Consider the following 20778-nt stretch of genomic DNA (forward strand, 5'->3'; position numbering starts at 1 on the left):
TTATTTCGCTTCTGCATTCATATTCTTTATATACATTTCCTTTTAAATTTTCGAGGTCGTTACATCTATCTCTGTCCTCCTCGACTCTCAAAACATTAAATTCATTCTTTTAAAGAATACCATACCCTAGAGCAAGATTGTTGTAAATTATTTTCTTACCACTCCTTGCCACAGCTCAAACATTCATCTAAAAATGAGATATTTCAAAGCATATTATAACTTAAGGCAACTAATAGTTTTACTTTTTAAAATAAATATTAATAATTAATAATGAAATTGATTATATATTTTTAAAAAAATTTATTTATTAGATGATTCATGTATAAAAATTATATTAAATTAGAAATAATTTCAAATGACAACTACAATAATAGTATTTAGTTTAAACTTACTATTTTTTTAAAAAAAGAAAGCAAGGTATCAACTTTTTAATTTAGAAAATAACTGGTGAAATCTATGATACATAATGTTTCATATCATACCAAATTTTAAGAAATAAAACATGAGGTTAAAAATAATTAATTATTAAACAGATTTAAAATAAAAAAAAAGAGTCCACAGTTTACTTCCATGGCAGCTATAAATGGATGTATTTTCTCAGAGTTAGAAGCATCAATATTCAGTTTCTTAGTTTATTTCTAGAAGATATCAAACCATGAGTTTGCTCGGTAAGCTAGAAGCTCATTTAGAGATCAAGGCTCCACCTGAAAAGTTTCATGAGATATTCACTCATAAGCCACACCATGTTTCCAGTATCACCCCCGACAAGATTCATGGTTGTGATTTACATGATGGTGAATGGGGCACAGTCGGCAGTATTATTTGCTGGACTTACTTTCACGGTGAGCTGCACTCTCATAAGTACATAAATAAATACTATAACTGTATATTATATATTATATATATAGTATGGTATGATCGTCTCTGTCTTCTCCTCGTCAGTTTTCTAGAAAAGCTATCTTGTTATTATCTCTTTTTATGCAAGAGGTGTCTCTGATATCTTATGTTTGTGTTGATTAATCACATTCTTTTTATTTCTTTTCAGTTATGTTCTTGGGTGTAGTTCTTTCTTTTTGTTCTGCTACTCACTCTCTTCCTTGAATGAATTTTTTCGTTTCTTTTTTCTAAGAAATATGTATATATAATTTAGTCGTCTATTTTTTTTTTTTTTGTTAATGATACAGATGGAAAGAAAAAGATCGGAAAAAAGATTGTTGAGGCCATAGATTTTGGGAAACACTTGATCAAATTCAAGGTGATTGAAGGAGATGTCATGGAGGAGTACAAGAGCTTCTCAATTACTATCCAACTTACCCCAAAAGAAAATGGTGAAGGCAGCATAGCTCACTGGCTTCTGGAATACGAGAAGATAAGTGAGGAAGTTGCACATCCAGAAACTTTGCTCACTTTTATCCTCGACATATCCAAGGACATTGATGCTCACCTGACCGAGTAACCATAATATATATATAGCATGGTGTTTGTGATCTGAGAGAACTTTGTATGTTAATGTTCTTTACATTATTATAATAATGCATGTCCAATAAATTATAGCTTGTATTTTGCATGTGGTGTGTAATCATTTTATAATGGTGTCAATTTCCTCTTGTTTGGAGTTTCATCTCTGCAACTACTTAAAGACTTCATGTCTAAAATAAATTATGATTAATGGAGTTTTATATGTATTGATGTGGACCAATTTACATATGTAACTTTGTCTATTGTGTACATGCTTCTTTTTCGTTATATAATATATGAATTTGCATACACTGTTGCCATTAATTCCTAGAAAAATTCTCTTATATTATTGCGGTAACATTAAAGCATAGGACATAGATTGCAAAAAATTTCATTTGTCTGTAATTAAAAATATTTGAAAGCATAAATGTAACTTTTCTTTTCGACAACGTAGACTCAAACTCGATCACACACAAGTCTGCAGTTTGTACTGAAATTCCTATAACAAACATACAAATATAAAGCTCTACACACCCATGTATGCATATATAATATATAGCAAACATATAAATTTGTTATTTGATGAGTGTTTTAGTTGCTTTTGAAGGTGGTTTATTTAAGTTAATGACGATGATACGAGTGAATTTGCATATACACTCATTTTATAGGATTATTATTTATAATTCTTTTATAATATTTTTTATTAATATATTACTTTTATATATATATATATAAATGAATATGATTGTTATCTTTTAAAGTACAAATATATTAAAGATATTTGTTTGGATATTAATTAATATAAAAATAGATAGTAGAGCATATTTTATATAAAAGTTCGGAACTTAAATGGAAATAAAGTTATAAATTAAATGCGGAAGCGAAATAATAGAATTAGAGTTTACATTATTTACACAATACTTTAGAATGCCCAATACGGTTATAAGAATGTCCATTCTAAAAGAACAAATAAAAATTAAAGAAATAAACGAAAGACAAATAATTAACCAATCCTAAAATGACTTTTACTAGTTTTTGAAGGGAGTTCGAGTGGTTAATTATTCACAACCTCTTTGTTGATCGGGATCTGGATCTTGGTCGTCTTGATCTGAAATAATTAATGAAAAGGTAAGATAGACTAACTCAGTAAAAATATCACACTAATAACAAATACAGAAAACTAAATATTGGTAAAAATAAAAAAAACAACCAATAGAGCTCTTAATTTAATGTAAATTTATTTATTATAAAGAAAGTTATTTATTCCATATTGTATAACAAGTCTTTCCCAACAATAATTTATGAGAACTCATATTCATGCACTATTATTTATCACATATAAGATTATAAGAAACGATCATTTTATATTTTCACACACTTACTGATACCCTTAGGGGTCCATAGAGATATCTTCATACTCGTGAACCCAATATCTAATTAAACAATTAACTGACTATCCTCATATCTCGTCCGGTAGTGGACACTAAACATTCCACCACCTCGATATTCTATCCGGTATGAGTGAATCATATCTCCCGAATCTTATTGGTAAGGAACTTTCCAACTCCGTCCGACTAAAGTAATGTTCACGATAGAGTTTTCTATGTACCGGGTCCGTTGGCCTTTTTTTAGGTACCCAGTAAGTTTTTTCCATACAGATTTTCATCAGTATAACAATCAACCATACAATAACTATATCTCATTTTATACTCACCGTTCACTTAAATAACAATATAATTTTACACAACTAAATAATCAATAACTGGAATACCGACATGCAATGCAGGAAAAATATATAACAAAAAAATCAAAAAGATCCTAAAAATCATTAATTGAGTTACGCACAGTATAATAGTAAATAAATATAGGCAATACAGAAAAATAAACAGAAAATCAAAATGACTGTGAATTAATCGGTTCTGCCTCCACTAGTGACTTATAATTATTTTTAGGGTTATCTAATTTTTTATAAAAACACACAATTATTAATTATTAAGTTTCGTTTTGCTGTAACAGAGAAAATGATGAGAGATTCTTACTCGAATCAGTATTTGAAATACTGAATTTTTTACTGCGTCTACTGGTGATTTTTTTATTTTTTGAATTTTTCTGCGAAGATTAAACATACTTCACGTACCTACAAATACCCCAAAAAATTCACAATCAGTATTAAAAATCATTTTCAGCCAGTTTCGAGTTTCTGGCACAGTGACACCGCCGTGCTCTGGCGATATATATATCCCTTCTCCTTCCCTCCCCTCTCCTGTCATTTGTTTCGCTATATGCGCACACCACACGTTTGCTTCTAGTTCTAATATTAAGCAAAATGTACCAACGCCCCGACTAATGCCCATATGAATGGATCATCCGCCTCATCTCTATTTTCGTTATTCTATTATGTAAGATACTCATAATAATACTCTTATCACACGATGGATTTTAATTGAATACATAAAAAATTTTAAGCAAAATTTCCCGACACCGTGACTCACATTTGCGAATGAACTGGCGAACCATCACTCCATTCCCGCATAACGTTTAACGCCTCGTCTTTAAAAAGAATGGTGCAACACAAGTACTTCCAGTAGGTCACCGATCCTAGTACTACTCTTGCCCAAGCACACTTAACTACAGAGTTCTGATAGGATCTGGTGAACTAGTACTGGTATGATCGCACCCTTTCTTATCTGCGCTGCAAATACATATACCCCTTCTGTCATTTAGTTCATTTTGCGTGCACTTAACCTCTGCTTCTAGTTCTAATATCAAACAAAATGCCCCAGCGACTCGACTCATGCCAATATGAAGGGATCGCCCATCATACATCATTTTTCGTTATTTTACTATGTATGATACTCGCAATGATACTCTTATCACATTATGAGCTTTAATTGAATGCGCAAAAAATATTAAGTAACATGTTCCGGTGTCGTGACTCTCGTTTGCGAATGGACCGGCAGACCGTCGCTCCGAACCCGTGTAATATTTAACGCCCTGTCTATAAAAAAAAAGGATGCAACACAAGAACTTCCCAGAAGGTCACCGACCCTAGTACTACTCTCACCCAAACACGCTTAACTGCGAAGTTCTAATGGGATCCAATGAACTAGAACTGGTATGATCGTACCCATTCTAGTCTGTGCTTCAAAGATATATACCCTTTCTCCTTCCCTCTCCTCTCCCATCATTTGTTTCACTATGTGTGCACCTCACATATGCTTCTAATTCTAATATCAAGAAAAATACCTCGACGCCTCAATTCATGCCCATATGAATGGATCGCCTGCCGCACTTCGTTTTTCCTTGATCTGCTATGTATGATACTCGCAATGATACTCTTATCATGTTATGAGCTTTAATTGAATGCACGAAAAATATTAAGCAAAATGCCCCGATGCCATGACTCTTATTTGTGAATGAACCAGCGGACCATCGCTCCGATCTTGCGTAACGTTCAAGGCCTCGTCTGCAAAAAAACGGGTGCAACACGAGGGCTTCCTAGGAGGTCACTCAGCCTAGTACTACTCTCACCCAAGCACGCTTAACTGCGAAGTTCTAATACGATCCAGTAAACTAGAGCTCGTATGATCTCACCCATTGTAGTTTGCGCCGCAAAGACATATAATCCTTCTCCTTTCCTCTCCCCTCCCATCATTTGTTTCACTGTGTGCGTACCTCACCTCTGCTTCTAGTTTGCCTCGATCTGGCCGTTTTCGGTCATTTTGGCCAGTTTTCGCTGCTTTTATACATATTCCTACAAAAAAAATACATTATGGGAACTCGGTTATTCGAAAAAATTGGAAAATAGAAACCTACTGGTGGTGTTTTTCATGTGCGGTAGCTCTGCCAGCTCACCTTCATGGCTGGAATTTTTCTTCGGCAAACCTATAGAAAACATAATGTTGAACACAACAGTGAAAAAATTGTACGAAACGAAAAATAAAAAGGGGCTCATTGGAGGAGGTTGCGGGTTTTGCCCGTGGCGATACCGTCGGACTTTACCCGCAGTTTTCGGCTCACCTATCGTTCGTTTTGCTCTGATATGGCAACAAGGATGCTTGAAATCGAATTTCAAATGGGTAGGAGAATATTTACTTTTTTTGGTGATCGGAGGTGGCTCCGATGCAGCGATGGTCGGCGGTCACCTCCCTTCTCCAGCAACTAGTTCTTCTTCTTCGATGAGAGGCTAGTGGGTAGGATTTAAGTTCAGTGTAATGCGAAATATTTATACCCACATCACGTTAATCTAGACCGTTCATCGCGTTTGATCTCAACCATTCGATCGCATCTAAAAAAACGAATATGGACCATTTATCGCATTTGATCTCAACCGTCCGATCACGTTTAAGAAAAAAATAAATATAAATCGTTCATCGCAATTTGATCTCGACCATCTAATCGCATTTAAAGGAGGAACAAATCTGGACCGTCCCCGCGTGCGAGATTAATCCTAGGTCATTCGATTGCTGGGCACGTGGATCGTCCGCGTAGCATCCCACGTGGCACCAACATCAGCGTGCCTTACCACACAGTGCATTTCAGTTTGTCGGAGTTGCTGACTGAGGGTCTTACATGGTAAAATTTTTTTTATTTGCACTCTGACCCTCAGTTTTCGATTTTTCTTTTAAAAATATCCCATGAACCTAAATTTTTACCATTTTTTTCAAAATTATTTTTAATTTCATCCATAATCTATTTTTTTCATAAATTCAACAAAATTAAAATAAATTAATTTAAAAATAAATTTTTTATATATTTAAAATGTTAAAATTAATCATTGACCAAATTTCAGGCCTGGGTATTACATTTTATTGCTATTTAGCCGCAATGTTATATTTCTGATTTTTTCATGAATCGCAAGCTCCTTCATGAGGTGAATGCCACTACTATTTGTTTGCTTAGTCCCAAAGTGAACCCTGAAAGAATGAGTGACTATAGGGCTCTTTCCTCTTGTCAAACTCTCTACAAATGTATTTACAAGATCTTAGCTAAAATAATTAAGTTTGAAATTCCTCATATCATCAATCCTAACCAATGTGCTTTCATTAAGGGGAGGAAGATTGTGTATAATCTCCTCTTAGCTCAAGAAATTTCTTTTAAGCACTCTCTTATGTCTGTAGCTGCAATTAAAATGGTCCTCATAAATAGAATAAAGTCATTGGCCATGCCGCAAAAACCAAACAAAAAGAAAACACCTGGCAAAAATTTTCACGACGAATAATATTCGACAAAAAATGAGCTACTACGTGGTAGGCCTATTTTGAGTAAATTTAGCGGCAGAAACTTAAACCCCACAATTTTAGCGGCAGAAACGAACTGCTGCATACAGCTAACCCAATGCCATTAATGTGGGATTATCTAATATTTTTAGCGGCGAAATCTGCCTTTTGTCCGCTGCAAAAAACCTTTTGTCCTATAGTAATAATATTTTTATATTTGTTTAGAAAAAAAAAATACTTACCAAGCATTTTAAGACTATAATTGAATTGAAGTTTCTTTTAAACATAATTGTTTCACCTTAAAGATTTAAAAAGTAGAACAAATAAATATTTAAAAGTAGTGGTTCTGAAATATTTTAATACAAAATTTATTAATTATTACAAGTAGATTTTAATATAGTACTCTCAAAAGAAAAATATAATACGTTGCAATTAAAAATTAAGAAAAAAATACTAGTCTCGTGCTTCATGCACCGTATTAATTGTGCATTAAAGGAGACAGATAAGGAAATGAAAATGACTGTTGGAATCTTAACTTAGTTACTGTCATCAAAACTATAAATAGATGTAAACTAGTTGAGGAGTTTTCTCATAAGAAATTAGAAAGCTGTACTTCATATTATCATTAATTTGTTTTAGAAGACATCAAAAAAATGAGTATGCATGGTAAGTTAGAAGCTCATTTAGAGATTAAGGCTTCGGCTGAAAAGTTTCATGAAATATTCACTCACAGACCTCACCATATTTCCAATGTTAGCACCGACAAGATTCATGGTTGTGATTTACATGAAGGTGATTGGGGCACAGTCGGTAGTATAGTCTACTGGAATTACTTTCATGGTAAGCTGCAAGAGATGACACTGATCTCTTGTATTCGTGTTGATTAACCGCTTCTTTTGTTTTTTTTTTTTTTTAGTTCTGTGTTTTCGTTCTGCTGCGTATACTGTCTTCTATTAATGAATTTCTTCTTTCTTCCTGAAAAAAATAAAGGAATGTAACGTATTATTAATTTTCTTGTTTTGGTTAATTACATAGATGGAAAGAAAAAGGTTGCAAAAGAGATCGTTGAAGCCATAGATGTTGATAAAAACTTGATCAAATTCAAGGTGATTGAAGGAGATCTGATGGAGGAATACAAGAGCTTCTCATTTACTATCCAAGTTACCCCAAAAGAAAATGGTGAAGGCAGCACAGTCCACTGGCTTCTGGAATATGAGAAGATAAGTGATGAAGTTGCACATCCAGAAACTTTGCTTGATTTCTGCATCGACGTCTCCAAGGAGCTTGATGCTCACCTCATCGAGCAAGCATAATATGCGTGTGTGTGTGTGTGTATGTTTGTCTGGGTGTGTGTTTGTGTGTGTGCATGCCGTGGGTGATATGAGGGAACTTAGTTTGCTTAATCTTTTCTTTAAATAAATTATTATAATGTAAAAAAAATGTGTGGTGTAGTCATTTTACGTATTAGGGAGTGGTTCCATCCATTCCCGTGCTACTTCCTCGTGTTTGGAGTTTCCTATCTGCAAGGACTTCAAGACTGCATGTTTGAAGTCGTTGGTGCTGTATACACCTCTTTAATGGGGCCTTATATGTATTGACGTCTATGGATTGGTATATAGATATCTATACATAGTTACTCTTTCTATTTTCTATACTTTTCTTTTTCCATTATATATATACATATATGATGAAGTAGGAATGCCAGTGCGTATTAGATAAAATTCATTAATATTCAAGAATACTGGAAAGTAAATGTAAATATAAGACCTTTTAGGCCTTAACTTGGTGGGCGTGGCTCGGGATTTTGTTTTCTAGAAGAAGTTTGGGTTTTAAAAAAATGTAAAATCCATAATTTGACAATAAAAATATTATATTATGTGAGTAATGCCCATAACAATTTTTAAAAATAAGCGTGATGAAGCTTTCCCTTTGGGTTGGATTGCTGCCACATGTATGATGATGAGAAGAGGAAGAAGAGCAAGGTAAAGTATTCAGAGGTTACAGAGGGGTCCAACGAATCCTTGATAAGATCCGCACTGAAAATACAAAATCCATAGCAAAGAGAAATAAAACCTACTCTGATCTTTCATTATCGTTTGGTAAACTGAAGCAGAGAGTTGATGTGCATTAATAATGTCTGTTAGTGGTTTTGCTGTCATTTTGAATCATCTGGTACTGATTCAAGAACTTGAGGACGATAAAGTCAGCACTGACAGTGGTATTATTTTATGAAAAATACAATACTTGCAATATTCAAAACTATAATCAGAAATTAAAAAAAAAAAAAAAAGAATTCAAGAAATCAAATTATTATACATCGTCAGTTACGTAGCTACTCCTTTTACTTTTCCTGACGAATCAATTTTCTTATATGAATAATTCTTGAAATAATAAGAAAGGAGACATGCATACGTCATCTTCCCTTATGTAGAAATAGTAATATGAGTCATTGTTTTAATTATTTTCATGTATACAACAGTATCGTGATATGAAAACTAAGCAAACCATAATTTTTGTATTTATTTTTAAAAAATAAAAATTTGAAAAATCAGATGTAGTTGTTAAAATCAAATAATAAATATTTTAAAGTAAATTGAAAACCGTGCTTTTGAAATAGTCATCAATAAATTATTAATATTATTATTTTTCCTTTTGTTTTGGTTAACCATGCAGATGGGAAGAACAAAGTTGCAAAAGAGATCGTTGAAGCCATAGATGCTGATCAAAGCTTCTTTCTCGCTAAGTTACCCTCAAAACAAAACGGTGAAGGCAACATACTTCCCATGCTTTCGCCGTTGACCTCTCCAAGAATATTGATGCTCGTCTAACATATATACATACTTATATGTGCGTGTCTTAAGTGTGAAACAAAAATGTTATTGATTGTCAAAAGAGGAAAATCAACTTCTTGGATAGCAGACCATAACAAGATATAAGCAACTCTGCGATCCATTAGGCATTATCAAGTAAGCAAGATCGAAACATAAATTAAATTAAATAGAAATAAATGTGTAGATAGTATGCTATTGAATAAAATATGCTGTGTTAATTATTTATTTTATAGAATTAATAATTTTATAATTCAACAGTTAATTTATTACAATTTTTATTTCACTTTCTAAAAAAAAAATTATAATAATTTATTTTAAAATATTTATGTAATACCCAAGTCTGAATTTTAGTTCAGAATTAATTTTAATATTAAAAAATATATAAAAATCTAATTTTAAAATTAATAAATTTTAATTTAATGTATAATTATGAAAAAAAAATAAGTTGATGACGAAATTAAAAATAATTTTGAGAAAAATATGTGAAAATTTGGGTTCGGATGGTGTTTTTAAAAGAAAAATCGAAAACTGATGGACAGAACGCAATTAAGAAAAATTTTACCACATAGGACCGCCCACTCAGTAGCCTCGACGAACCGGAGCGCACTGCGTGGCAAGACACGCGGACTCAATGCCACGTGGGAGGCCACGCTGGCGATCCACATGCCCGCGATCAGACAATCCAGAAGTGTTCCCGCTCGCGTGGACGGTACGAATCTGTTCCCTCCTCAGGCAAGATCAGACGGTCACGATCAAATGCAATGAATGGTCCAAATTTATTCCTTCTTTAAATACGATCGAATAGTCGAGATCAAATCGCGATTAACGATCCATATTTATTTTATTTTTAAATACGATCAGACAATCGAGATCAAACGCGATGAACAGTACAAATTAACACAAGATGGATATAAATATTTTTTATTACATTGAACTCAAATCTTACCCGCTAGCCTCCCGCCGGAGAAGAAGAACCAGTCGTCTAAGAAAGGAGTCAATCGCCGACCGTCGTTGCCCGGAGCCACCTCCGACTGCCAAAAAAGGTAAAAAAAAATTTATTTGCTCGAAATTTGATTTCAAGCACCCTCATTGCCAAATTGTAGCAAAAAAAATGACGGGTGAACCGAAAACTATGAACAAAGTCCAGCAGCGCCGCTGCGGGCAAAACTCGCAACCGCCTCTGATGAGCCCTTTCCAATTTCTCATTTCGTGCAATTTTTTCACCATTGTGTTCACCATTCTATTTTCTACATATTGATTGAAGAAAAACATCAAGCTGCGAAGGTGAGTCGGCAAAGCCACCGCACCAGAAAATCCCACCACCTTTTACTTTTATTTTGCCAACCAATACCTCCTAACGTATTTTCATGCACTGATGGATATAAAATTGGCCAAAATCAACCAAAACTAGTCGTAAACGGTCAGGCTGAGGCAAACCGTCATCGCAGGCGGCGGTGTCGCCATGCTGGAATTTCAAAATTGACTAGAAAAAGTTTTTAATACCGATTTTGGATTTTTGGGGTATTTTTATGTAAATGAAGCGTATTTTAATCTCCACATAAAAATTCAAGAAACTAGGAGACCGCTAGTAGGCGCAGTAGAAAGTTTGGTATTTCGGACACCGATTCAAGTAATAATCTCTCACTTTATTCTCTGTTATGAGTTGAAACTTAATAATCGATAATATTGTATTTTGTGTAATTTAGAAAACTTTAAAAATAATTATGAGTTACTACTGGAATCGGAACCGGTTAGTTATTTATTTGTCTTGTTTAACTAATTATTAAATTTACAGCTTTAAATACATGATGATATACTGGAATGGTTAAATGATTCAATTGTATTTTTTTAATATATATATATATCTATATTACTTATCTTGTGTGATTTACGGTTGATTTATGAAATTAAAAATTAATATACAAAAAGAAAATTATTTGATCATGTGAATTAATGAATAATAGTCTTATTAGATATCTTGGAAGATGGTGGATAGATCGGATACATAGGGAATCCTACCTTAAACGTTGTCTCATACTGGACGGGGTATTAAGGAATAGTATTTTTGGTGCTCAAAACAGACGGAGTATGGAGATGGTCCGATCCACCTGCATACCGGACGGGGTATTGATGGATGGTATTTTTTGCACTCATACAAAACGGGGTATGGGGACGGTCGGTTAATTGACAATATTGGATATTGGTTCACGTTTAATGAGATATCTTTATGGGCTCCTAAGGATACCAGTAGGCAAATAAAAATGGAAAGTGATTGTTATTATTCACTTGAAAATGAGATTGGAATGTTATTTGAGTTATTATCTCTATAGGTTGATTTTGAAAATCTCGCAATGGTAAATATATGCAATAAATAGTTTTATTTATGATAAATAAATTTACTTAAATCAAGAGCTTCATTGATTATTTTTATAATTTTTACCAACATTTAGTTTCTGTATCGGTGAGTAATGTGATATTTTTACTAAACTAGTGTAACTCACTCTTTTATTAACTATTTTAAATCAAGATGATCAAGACTCAAATCCCAATCAACAATAGGATCATAAATAGTTCATCATTCGAACACACTTCAAAAACTAGTAAATGTCGTCTTAAAATATTCAATATATTGTCTTTTGTTTATTTCTTTAATTTTTGTTTGTTCTTTTATAATAGATATTTCTGTAGTGCATTGGGCATTCTAAATTGTTGTATAAATAATGTAAATCATAAACTCTATTATTCGTTTCTGTATTTAATTTATGATTTTATTTTCTTTTAATTTTTAAATTTTAACAATTTATTAATCTAATTATTTCCTGTTAGAATTATTACATGGAAACACTTTTCTTGGGGGTGTATGTATACATGTAAAAATGTTGTGTTGGGTTTGATCGAGACATCTAATTTGACTGGGGCAAGCTAAGTCGGCTCGACCCGCGATAGATCAGGCTTAACCTTTGCCCGTCAGACTCAAGCACTATATTTTTTAATTATTTTTGTTACTATTCTGATTTCTTTTTAGTTTTTATTATTATTTTGATAGTTTTTTATCATTTTAATCTTATTGTCTTTCTGTTAGCTTTGTTAATTTTATTTTTAATCCGTTTTTATTAATTTTGTGAATAAAATTAATTAAAGAATTTGTTTTAGGTAGGGTCAGGCCTAGGCTTAGGCTCGGATTTTGTTGACCAAAATGGGCTTTGACCTGGCTGACGTCAGGCAGGTTCACGGGTGCCTATCTGTTTTGCTACTTTTTAGGTGCATGTACGTACATTTATGTAATGCTCCAAGTTTGGTTGTCTAAGCACATTCGACATCTTATTTTTCCTACATGCATCACAAGTTATTTTTAAATGGTGTATTTAGAATTTGATTAAGCCTAAATAATGTATTAACACTTTGAGTTTTATCATGTAGAAGATGTCTGGTTTAAATGAAGTGGTGGTACTTTTCTATAAATGTATATATATATATATGACAAATAAGAATATTTTCTGCATGAACGAAAATATAACATTTATGGTAAAGGAATATATGTGAAAACAAAAGGAAAGAATATATTGAAAAGTAGGGTAAAAGAAAGGCATATAACTTTTGCAAAAGCATTGGAAATCCGTATCAAAGTGGGCACTAAGTTCATCACGTCCAAGTTGGGCAAAAGGGATTGTTTTACAATTTACTTTTTTAATTGAGAATCAATAACACACTTTTGTTATATTTGAAACATCATATTGTCTTCTCTTTATTATTTATGATTGATATAATTTATGTTCTAAATTTTAAAAGTTTTATTAAAATAAAATTTATTAAAAGTACTTTTATAAAAAATTATTTGGTAGTTTTGTAAAAACAGATATCAAAATTATTATTATTTTAAAATAAAAAAAAAATAAAACAGGAACTTAATGTTTGATGAAATCAATTTTTAAAATTTAATATTTTATTCTGTTTAATTATAAAAATACTTTTGAAATACAAAAAATGAAACCAAATTCTGAGTTAAAACATCATTAAATTATACATTTTTTCTAAGTCCAAGCAAACTAGTTATAACATTTCTCAATGAATGGTCGACTTATAACTAGCCATAAGCTTATGAAAATGAAAGAAAGAATAAAGGAAAAAGGAATGGAAGATAAATTTTAGTTCTTCACACATAAATATTAATAATTTTCACAATCAATCATTTCAATAAATATTCTCTCCATCTCAAAACATATATCATTATATAATATACTAAAAAGGTGAGGGGAAAAAATAAGATAATTAAATTTATGGCTAAAATTTTAGGTATCTTTTCTATATATACATATATATATATATATAGACCTTCTCTTGCAGAAATTCATATAAACAGTACTAGATTTTATATACAAGTAGCCAAGAAAAAAAAAATGGCTCAAGCAAGTCTTTGTGGGAAGATAAAATGTGAATTAGATGTTAAGATTTCTGATGAAGAATTCTATAATATCTACTCTCGAAGAATGTATGAGATGGCTAAAATCTCTCCAAAAATAATTCGAAGTGCAGAATTACTGAAGGGTCAATGGGGAGAAGAAGGTTCCATTATCTATTGGAATTATAATTTAGGTAAGATATACATCTTTAATGACTATATATTAATATGATAAGAGTATAATATATTAAAATATTTTATTTTTAAAATTTATTATTCTTTAAACAATTACTACTGAACGTATATATTAAATTTCAATATATATGATAGTAAAATTAGATATTAATAATCTTTATTATTGGTGTATTATTATTGTTGAACTTTCAAGCCATTAAAAGCGTTAACAATATTTTTTTCACATCTATTTACTCCTTGGTGAAGAATACCCAATATATTATTTTTAGGAAAGATAGTTTACATCTGAACTCGTTTAATCTGATCCGTTCAAATTCTATTATTTACGTTTTCTTTTTTTTTTTTTTGTTAAAAATGTGAGTTTGGATCAAATCGAGTTCAGATTAATAAGAAAAGAGATGCAAATAGGTGCGTGTTCGTGTAGTTTTAACCTTCTAGAACCTGTTTAAATTTGATCTATTGGATATATATTTTTAATTTTTATCATTACACATGTAAAGATAATTATATTAATGAATATAATAAAGAAATATTAGCAAATATAATTATATTTATATTGATAACATCAGTATATATTATTATTTGTATATATTAATAAATATTTTTTTATTTTTTTATAAACACAAATATAATTATATTTATATTAGTATAATAAAATGATCAGATTAAGTTCTTGTTGAATATCCCGCAAACCCAACAATGTTTAAAAAATTAAAAAGATTCAAATTTATTCTGAATTCAAAATAGGTTTGGGTTTACTCTTTGTAGAGGAAGATTGAATTCGAATTTATTAAAAAATCTGTCAAACTTATATCTTGCCATCCCTAATTATCCAATATATATTATTTTTAACACAAGCTAAGTGTATATTTATTTATCATTAGAGAACTGGCAACTTACTTATGAATTGTTGTAAAATAGATGGGAAACACTCGACTGCTAAGGAAGAAACAGAAGTGATAGATGACAAAACTAAGACCATAATTTACAAGGTGATTGAAGGAGAGCTGCTGGAGTATTACAGAGCAATAAAGTGTATTGTTCAAGTTACTCCCAAGGAGGATAAAAATGGATGTTTGGTTAATTGCTCTTTCGAGTATGAAAAGATGAATGAGAATATTCCAGATCCAGATGCCTTGTTGCATGCCTTCACTCGTATCGCCAAAGATGTTGAAGCATACCTTGCGAAAGCTTAGCCGCAAAGATCTAAATAACTATATAAAGACTTACAAGTTAAGATATTATATATATGTGTGCGTAGCAACATCTAAATGATTATGTATTAAGTGATGCTTACATGTAAAAGATATCTAGTTAACCTTCGGGCTAATGAAGCGTGAATTAGTTCGTGTATGGGTATCATGTGAGTATGTGGAAGATGTCTTCGTGAGTATTATTCTTAAATAAATTTAATGTCTTATCTTTTATTAAAATTTTAATTAATTTAAATTATTTATTATTTAAAAAACTAATAAATAATAAATATTTATAAAAATTTGTGTTTATATTTTTACTATAATTTATCTGTTTATATTTATATATTAATTATAATTTATCTATTTAAAAATAGACATGTTTACTAAAAATTTATATTGAAAAATTCATACTAATATGTAAAGTACAATTTTCAAAATAAAAGTCCATAGTTGATTTTGTGAGAATGAGTATTTTGACCTCAATAAAATAATTTCATTGTTTTTATGACAATATAAATATGTTATGTATGATTAAACTTTGAAAAAAAATTCATAAAATAAAAATTACAAATATCTTGTCATTTTTTCATATTCTAATGAATAATATAAAATTCCATAAATTTGTACATGAAAATTTTTTGAAAAAAAAAAAAAAAAAAGTTACTGAAGCAATAGAATCGTTTACATTGCCCAACATAAATGTCCAACGAGAACAACGTTGTCCAACCAAAATGTAATCAGGAAAAAAAAAAAAAAAAAAATTCACTAGAACAGCAAAGACATGCCCCATCAGTCATTTCATTTTACCCACAAAACAAAGTTAGAATAAAGAATTTGTATTATAATATTGTAATTATTTTTTAGCTTAAATTATGTATTTTTAGTAATTTTATATCAAATTATTGATAGTATATAATTTTTATAAAATTCAATAATTATATATTTTTAAATTTAATAATTATATATTTTTATAACGTGAAAGCGAAATATCAGTTTATTTATTAGTATATATCGTAAAAATATATATTATTAAATCGTGTGTAATTTATGTTGCTTTATAAAGTAATTATGTAACACCCAAATAAAATAAATTTTTATTTTTATTTTTATTTATTTGTTTGATTTTTTATTTTATTTAATTTAATTTAATTTAATAAAAATAATAATAATAATAGTGATAAAATTGGGTAAAAATATTATTTGGATTTAATTGAAATTGATTTTGGGAAAAAGGTGTGAAAATTTAGATTTTAGGGGTATTTTTTAAAAGAAAATCGGAAACCGGGGGGTCAAAACACAATTTAGAAAAGTTGTGCCACGTTAGCACCACATCAGCAGCCACGTCAGCGGCCCGGTCAGCAGCCCCGGCCAACCAGGACGCGCCGCGTGGCAAGGCAACGCTGACCAGGGAAAGGGCCACGTTGGCAATCCGAGTGCGCGCGATCGGACGGTTCGGATCCGTTCCCGCGCACACGGACGGCCCAGATCAAACGTGCGCACGGACCGCCTAGATTCACGCGTATGGACGGCCCAGATTGCATCGCGATGAACGGTCCAGATTTAATCCTAATTAAATCGCGATCGAACGGTCCAGATTTAATCTTAATGGACGGTTGAGATTAAAAGGCAAATGGTATAAATAACCCCACCCACACCTGACCACAAAAACCCTAGCCGCCAGTGCCTCGTCGGAGAAGAAGAACCAGACGCCGGAGGAGCCGGCCGCCGCCACCCGTCGCCGCATCGGGGAAGTTTTCGACCACCGATTGAGGTAAATTTTCTCTCCCTTGCTCGTTTTTCAATGCTGAGTCCGCCTATGGCCAAATCGGAGCCAAACCATCGACCAAACGGCTGGAAAACCCAGCCGAAGCCCAGTGGCGCTGCCGCGCCCCTCCTCGATTTTTGCCTCCGATGAAGCCCTTCCCGGCCTCCGTTTGATACAATTTTTATACCACTGTGATCACCGTTCTTTTCTCTACAGGTTGATCGGAGCCAAACATCAAAACGCAACTCACGCCGGAGGAGCCGCCGCACCAGAGAGCACCGCCGCCGGTAAGTTTCGGTTTTTCGTGATTTTTTGGCCCACCGAGGGCCCTAGGGTTGTTTTATCGTAGAGACCGATGCAAGTGTGGCTGAATTTGGCCGGAAACGACCGAAAACGGTCAACCCGAGGCGAATCGCCGCCGCTCGCCGGAGCACGTCTGAGCCGCCGTGCCGAAATTGCGATATTGGCCGAAAGGGGCCCTAGGTCTGATTTGGAATTTTTTGGGACACGTGCAGGTACCGGTAGTGCGTTTCAGTTTTTCGTAAAAAATTCGGAGAAATTAGGGACAGCCTGTAGGCGCACTGTAGAGCCGTATTCAGACCCCGAAACAAGTAAGGACCCCTCACCCTATTTCCTATCACGGTATTAAAGCTAAATAAATAATTAAACTGTACTGTGTGACTTTATAGATGTATAATTGATTAAGGTTGCCAATGGAGCCCGAGTCTGATACTGTGTTGGCCTGTTATTGTTTGATTTAATTTCCAGTATTTAATACAGCATGATGTCTGATGTATTTATTTTATGGTCTCGTATGCATGAATCATTGTTTCTTTTATTATGGTTTGTATTATGATGAACCCGATACTGTGTTGTTTTGTTTGGTGTCTATTACTGGTTTACACGTTTGTGTATGATTGGATGGTTGAGACCAAGGAAAAATGCAAAAAGATTATGTGAATTGATAAATAGAAAATGTGGACAATCTGACTAGATATCCTGGGAGATGGTGGACGGACCGGGTCCGTAGGGAACCCTACCGGGAACGTGGTCTCTCATACCGGACGGGGTATGGAGACCTTATGTGTTTGGCACCCATACCGGATGGGGTATGGGGACGGCCCGTTTCACCCTCATACCGGACGGGCTATTGAGGTTCTTGGTTTTGGCGCTCATACCGGACGGGGTATGGGGACAGCCTTGGAATCAGATTATAAATGTTAATGGTTCACGTGTAGATGGGACCCCCTATGGATCCCCAGGGATACTAGTAGGCTGGTAAAAGAGGAAATCTGTTTCCTGATGATTGAAATGTAAATGTGTGATATATGTTACGTTATAAAGTGTATATGATTTCATGATATTTTAAGGTTATTATTTTCAGATGTTGTTTTCATGGATCTCGTTGAGGTAAGTAGACAGTAAAGGATTTTATTATTGATAAAAGAACTTGTTATAAATTATGCTCCATTGATCATTTTGTTTTATACCCACCTTTACTCCCGTGGCGGTGAGATAGTGTGATGTCTTTACTGGACTGGTGTAACTCATTCCTTATTTAACTATTTCATATCATGAAGACATTGTTCCCGAGCCCGTTCCACAGGAAGACGGCGAAGGGGACGCTTGAAGACTCCATAGTTATATTTGTAGTTCTTATTTCGAGTATCTCTTTTAGTTAGTTTATTCTTTCATGTTTTGAGTTCGTTTTAGTTATTATGTAAGGGATGCAAATCAAAATTTTTATTACGCTTCCGCATTTGATATTTTTAATACTTATATTTCATTTAAATTTTCGGGGCCGTTACAAATTACGTAATTATAATTTACTATGTTGTCTATGAATGACAAATCTCAAGTTAGTAGACTCTTTCAAACACACTTTTAGACAGTGAATTTTATTTAAAATAGATCAACCCACACACATTGTGACACATGTAGTAAAACTGTAATTTACTCTACTTAATTAGAGAACAACCATATATATATATATATATGTATGTATATCATATAATCCTGACTCCTGCAATAACTTTTCATATTTTGGAGTCCATCTGGTACGTGTTACTTTATATACGAGGTTATATAGGTTAAGAAGTTAGAGGAGGGAGGCAACTATGAGCTTGAAGTCGTCAAAATCAACAGCTCCATCTCCATCTGCATCCATCGATTCAATAATCGCCTGGCATTCCTCCATAGACAACTCAAGTATCAAATTCAAGTCATCTGCCGTCATACTCTCGAACCCTTCTTCATCAAAAGCTTCCATGGCACTTCTAAGAGATTCGGCAAGACCACCATTCAGCTCCATCTCCTTCGTGTTCATCTCCAGGAACTCCTCTATGCTTACCAGACCATCCCTGTTCCTGTCTCCTTGCTGCATCATTCTCGTAACTTCTCGCTCGCTTGCTCCATAACCCAGCGAACTCAGTGCCCCACCGACCTCTGCTACATTAATCAACCCGTCATCGTCCGCGTCGAAGCTTCTAAATGCTTCAACCAGACTCAGGACTTGACTCAGTGCCTCAGTTTCAGCACAGAGGGATCCACTTTGAGCCATCCAAATTTGTTTAGAAATAGTGAGGTACTTATGTTGCTTGGTTAATGTGTTGGTAGCTATAAATAGAAGAATGGAGACAGAACAATCTCTTCTTTATTCCTTTTCCCTGGATTCTTTTATGCAGATATAAAGTTGAGATAAAGAATGAAAATGCAAATTCTTATATGCTTAGTTAAAGTCGCTTTTGTTATCCTCCACTTCAAGGAATAATAATATGTGTTACGTACTGAGTATGACAATTATAGTTCGATCTCATCTGACATTTCTTGATCAGTGCCAAACCAGAATTGATTGGTGTTAATTTTCTTAATTTAATATATAATATATGTCTGAAATAGTCATTGTTCAGTTTATAAATTATTGGTGTATTATCTTATAATTTTAATTTTAATATGCTGATAAAACCAATACTAATTGTTTTGTAGAAGGAGAAGCGTTTATAAATCCAATGGGCTTTTAGAAGTGGCCCAAACCTTAAAAATAGGACTTATGATTTATTGTATTGTCTTTGTAACCCACTCGAATAAAATTAAAATTTAGAGTATTAAATTTATGATATTTTTTAAAAATTTTCTGAAATCAAAGTTTTAATTACATTTTTATCAATCTAATGGTTCTTACTATAATTAATTAGAAAATTTAGCGACTAAAGTTTTTAATAATTTAAAGATTAAATTAGTAATTTGCCTAATATTAAAATTTCTGCGGGCTGAGGGACCTTATCTCAAACGAAATGGGGGGGGTCCAAATTGGGCTAATATATGATATTATTTGTGGCCCTTCTCACTTCTTATTGTCTTTTGTTTTTTTTTTTTTTTGTTCTCCATAAATTGTTAAAAATTAAAAATAAAAAGACAGAAACAATAATGACGTAATAAAAAAATATACAAGTTGGTTGCATCTGGAAATAATAATGAAAATTGTGATCTGTAAAGGTGGATGCCAGATGAGCATTAAAGTTAATACTCCATCAAACCAACAAACAAACAGCAGACTTGTTTTTTCATAAACCAAGTGGGTGTAAGCTGTGGGCCAAACAGGGTTTAATTTCTTAATTAATTATGGTCTACATACTTAATCCCCTTGACTTTGGGATTCCTTTTTTTTGCCACCCAGATTCTCTACCATTTCAATTTTTATACGCAACATATAATA

The 20778-nt window shown here is 32.7% G+C and overlaps 4 protein-coding genes and 1 pseudogene across 4 annotated transcripts; 3 read left to right on the plus strand and 2 right to left on the minus strand.

Annotated features, from left to right (window-relative positions):
- The first annotated feature begins 597 nt into the window (after positions 1–597).
- On the plus strand, positions 598–1699 carry LOC110825554 (MLP-like protein 43). The gene is made up of 2 exons (XM_022056022.1): positions 598–842; positions 1185–1699. The coding sequence occupies exons 1-2, from the start codon at positions 656–658 to the stop codon at positions 1454–1456; spliced, it is 459 nt and encodes a 152-aa protein (XP_021911714.1). The 5' UTR covers positions 598–655; the 3' UTR covers positions 1457–1699.
- A 2320-nt stretch (positions 1700–4019) lies between these two features.
- LOC148270475 (5S ribosomal RNA) lies at positions 4020–4137 on the minus strand (annotated as a pseudogene).
- A 3123-nt stretch (positions 4138–7260) lies between these two features.
- LOC110825553 (MLP-like protein 43) lies at positions 7261–8327 on the plus strand. The gene is made up of 2 exons (XM_022056020.2): positions 7261–7517; positions 7713–8327. Exons 1-2 carry the CDS (start codon positions 7331–7333, stop codon positions 7988–7990), a joined length of 465 nt encoding a protein of 154 aa, XP_021911712.1. The 5' UTR covers positions 7261–7330; the 3' UTR covers positions 7991–8327.
- Positions 8328–13845: 5518 nt separating this feature from the next.
- LOC110815226 (kirola-like) lies at positions 13846–15455 on the plus strand. Its single transcript, XM_022042906.2, has 2 exons — positions 13846–14101; positions 15024–15455. The coding sequence occupies exons 1-2, from the start codon at positions 13906–13908 to the stop codon at positions 15296–15298; spliced, it is 471 nt and encodes a 156-aa protein (XP_021898598.1). The 5' UTR covers positions 13846–13905; the 3' UTR covers positions 15299–15455.
- Positions 15456–18926: 3471 nt separating this feature from the next.
- On the minus strand, positions 18927–19672 carry LOC110815220 (putative calcium-binding protein CML29). Its single transcript, XM_022042896.2, has one exon. It carries the CDS (start codon positions 19621–19623, stop codon positions 19162–19164), a length of 462 nt encoding a protein of 153 aa, XP_021898588.1. The 5' UTR covers positions 19624–19672; the 3' UTR covers positions 18927–19161.
- Between the last annotated feature and the right edge of the window lie 1106 nt (positions 19673–20778).

The sequence above is a fragment of the Carica papaya genome, chromosome 1, assembly GCF_054855325.1.
Source record: "Carica papaya isolate Zhongbai chromosome 1, ASM5485532v1, whole genome shotgun sequence".
Taxonomy (NCBI): Eukaryota; Viridiplantae; Streptophyta; class Magnoliopsida; order Brassicales; family Caricaceae; genus Carica; species Carica papaya.